The 2,527-nt window shown below is 53.8% G+C and overlaps 1 protein-coding gene across 3 annotated transcripts; it reads right to left on the bottom strand.

Annotated features, from left to right (window-relative positions):
* Window positions 1–836: 836 nt before the first annotated feature.
* LOC126996434 (histone-lysine N-methyltransferase SETD1B-like) lies at window positions 837–2,246 on the bottom strand. Of its 3 annotated transcripts, none has more exons than XM_050856905.1 (2): window positions 1,403–2,246; window positions 837–1,366 (listed from the first exon to the last, which is right to left on the bottom strand). In XM_050856905.1, the coding sequence occupies exons 1-2, from the start codon at window positions 2,240–2,242 to the stop codon at window positions 905–907; spliced, it is 1,302 nt and encodes a 433-aa protein (XP_050712862.1). In that variant the 5' UTR covers window positions 2,243–2,246; the 3' UTR covers window positions 837–904. The 3 variants fall into 3 exon arrangements, with proteins under 3 accessions (XP_050712862.1, XP_050712937.1, XP_050713022.1); XM_050856980.1 differs by having other exon boundaries at window positions 1,439–2,246; XM_050857065.1 differs by having other exon boundaries at window positions 1,475–2,246.
* Window positions 2,247–2,527: the final 281 nt, after the last annotated feature.

The following is a 2,527-nucleotide window of genomic DNA, read 5'->3' as shown; positions in this document are numbered from 1 at the left end:
GGTGATCTAAACTTCTGTCAAACTACAGCCCTTCCCCCTCAACCTCTTTCCCATTGTCAACCAACCTTTCAACCAACATGACCTTACAGGCAGGTCAACTTAAGCCTCTTGTCTGTCTAAATCTCCTGCCAATCATGTCTAACTTTCTGCCGAACTAAACCCCCAACAACATGTACTTCAGCCCAATTTTCCTTCATCTTTCTTGCCAGCAACCCTTCAGCCAATATGGTGCAAAGTCTTACACTATCAGGTCACCTTTTAGCTCTTGTCTCCCCAAATCTCCTCTAAATTCATTATTCTCCAGTCAATTTGACCCTGACTTCACCTCCCCCCCCAACTCGTCTAATATCATTACTGCCAATATAATGCCAAACTAAAAATCAACTTACACAGTCAGGTCAACTTTAATGAAGCTCTTAGCAGCCCAAATCCCTTGGAATGTCATGTCCAAATTCCTACCAGCCTAAAATCCTATCAATCTGACTGGGACCATTTCTAAACGCCACTCTGTAACCCTCTCAACTATTCCAAACCTCTAAACTCCCCTCAACTCAAAATGAAACACATATTAACGTACTTCTTTCAGCCCCATCACAACCTCCCAGCCACCACGTCAACCCACCACGTCGACTGACAAGCCCACCAACCCTACAACCATTCAACCACTCGTCACATCCAAATTAAACCCCTATCAAGTTACTCCTTCCAGCCCCATCACCACCTCCTTGCCACCCCATCAACCCACCCATACTACTACTACTACTACTACTACCACTACTTCCCATTCTGTTTGTACGTACGTAGAAAAGTTGTACCGGTAGGATAATAGATAAGAGTTGTAAATAAGAATGAGAAATGCAACAGTAACACAGTCTTGGGGCTCTCTCCTTACGCCTCACGCCCCTCACAGCCCCCCGCCGCCGCCGCCCCACCGCCACTCGTCAGGGTCAGCGAGTGGCACCCGCGAGACCAAGACCGCAGCGGCGGCCAGGAGCAGGGCGAGGCGGTTGTGCCGCCACGCCGCCCCCAGCCTCGCCAGGAAGCTGCGGCCGCCGCCACGCTCCTCTGTGCCTCCAGCAGTGCCCCGCCCAGCCTCCTCCTCTGCGTCTTCTTCAAGAGTCTCCCATCCACTCTCATCCGAGTCTCCGGGAGTCTCCCGTTCACACTCCTCCTCGGAGTCTTCGTCCTCAGACTCCCATCTAGTCTCCTCCTCTGTGCTGTCATCAGCCTCCCCTCCACTCTCCTCCGTGTCCTCGTCAGCCACCCTCTCCTCTGAGTCTTCATCGTCAGACTCCCATCCACTCTCCTTATCTGTGTCTTCAGCAGTGTCAAGTCCACTCTCCTCGCCTGAGTTATCTTTACTCTCCTCTGTGTCTTCTTCGGGAGTTTCCCATGCACTCACATCTGAGTCTTCTTCGGGAGTTTCCCATGCACTCACATCTGAGTCTTCTTCGGGAGTTTCCCATGCACTCACATCTGAGTCTTCTTCGGGAGTTTCCCATGCACTCACATCTGAGTCTTCTTCGGGAGTTTCCCATGCACTCACATCTGAGTCTTCTTCAGGAGTTTCCCATGCACTCACATCTGAGTCTTCTTCGGGGGTTTCCCATGTACTTTCCTGTGCGTCATTCTCAGGGGTTTCCCATGCACTCTCTTCTGAGTCACTGGGGTCCATCTTTTCTTGGCAATTGTCTATCACAGTGACCTCGGGGTCATAGCAGGCACGGTCCTTGTAAGTTGACCCTTTGTGGGCGTCATTTCCCCTCCCGTCAAACAGCCACTCCGTCACAACCTCCGGAGATGGCTGGCGGGTCTGCAGCAGGGCGACCTTCCCCTCGTAGACGTACAGGGTGAAGCACTCTGGGCGGCCGCTCTGCATCAGCTGGCCCAAGAAGTCTTCCAGGCCCACTTTGGCCACGCGCGTCTGGCCGCTAAGGAGCGTCAGACAGATCTTAACTTGCGCCGCGCCCGCGTCCGCCTCGCTGCTGTACCGGAAGACGTGCTCCAGGTCCAGGAAGGCGTTGGATAAGAAGGGGGCCCGCTGCCTGTCGACGAAGGAAAACGCGGCCGCCTCCCTCCAGGCTCCGGCCAGCCTCCCCCAGCACCCGCAGCGCCGGCGGACGCTGACCGTCACCCGGATGGGCGCGGCCTCCACGCTGCACCCGCCCACGGGCGCATCCACCAAGCAAGTGCCGTAGACGGCACGTCGGATCTCCTTTTTGCGGAAGGTTTTGGTTGCCATTTAAATGTTTTTGTTGTGTGGCTTCAAAGAGAAGGAAGCTGCGGCAAGTTAGGCCAATAACAGATGGTAGCGGCAGCCCCCCCCCTCCTCCTCACATAGAAACACGCACCCCCCAACACAACACAGCACAACAGACACACACACACACACACACACACACACACACACACACACACACACACACACACAGAGTAAGTAAGTACTTAAGTAAGCATTTATTGACCACTCTGTTTATCCACCTCCCAGCAAGCCTGTTGACCCACCTCACACTACTTTCTGCTCCTT

This window comes from Eriocheir sinensis, chromosome 1 (genome assembly GCF_024679095.1).
Source record: "Eriocheir sinensis breed Jianghai 21 chromosome 1, ASM2467909v1, whole genome shotgun sequence".
Lineage (NCBI taxonomy): Eukaryota > Metazoa > Arthropoda > Malacostraca > Decapoda > Varunidae > Eriocheir > Eriocheir sinensis.
The sequence above is the reverse complement of the archived record's forward strand: the minus strand, read 5'-3'. Positions and strand labels throughout refer to the sequence as shown.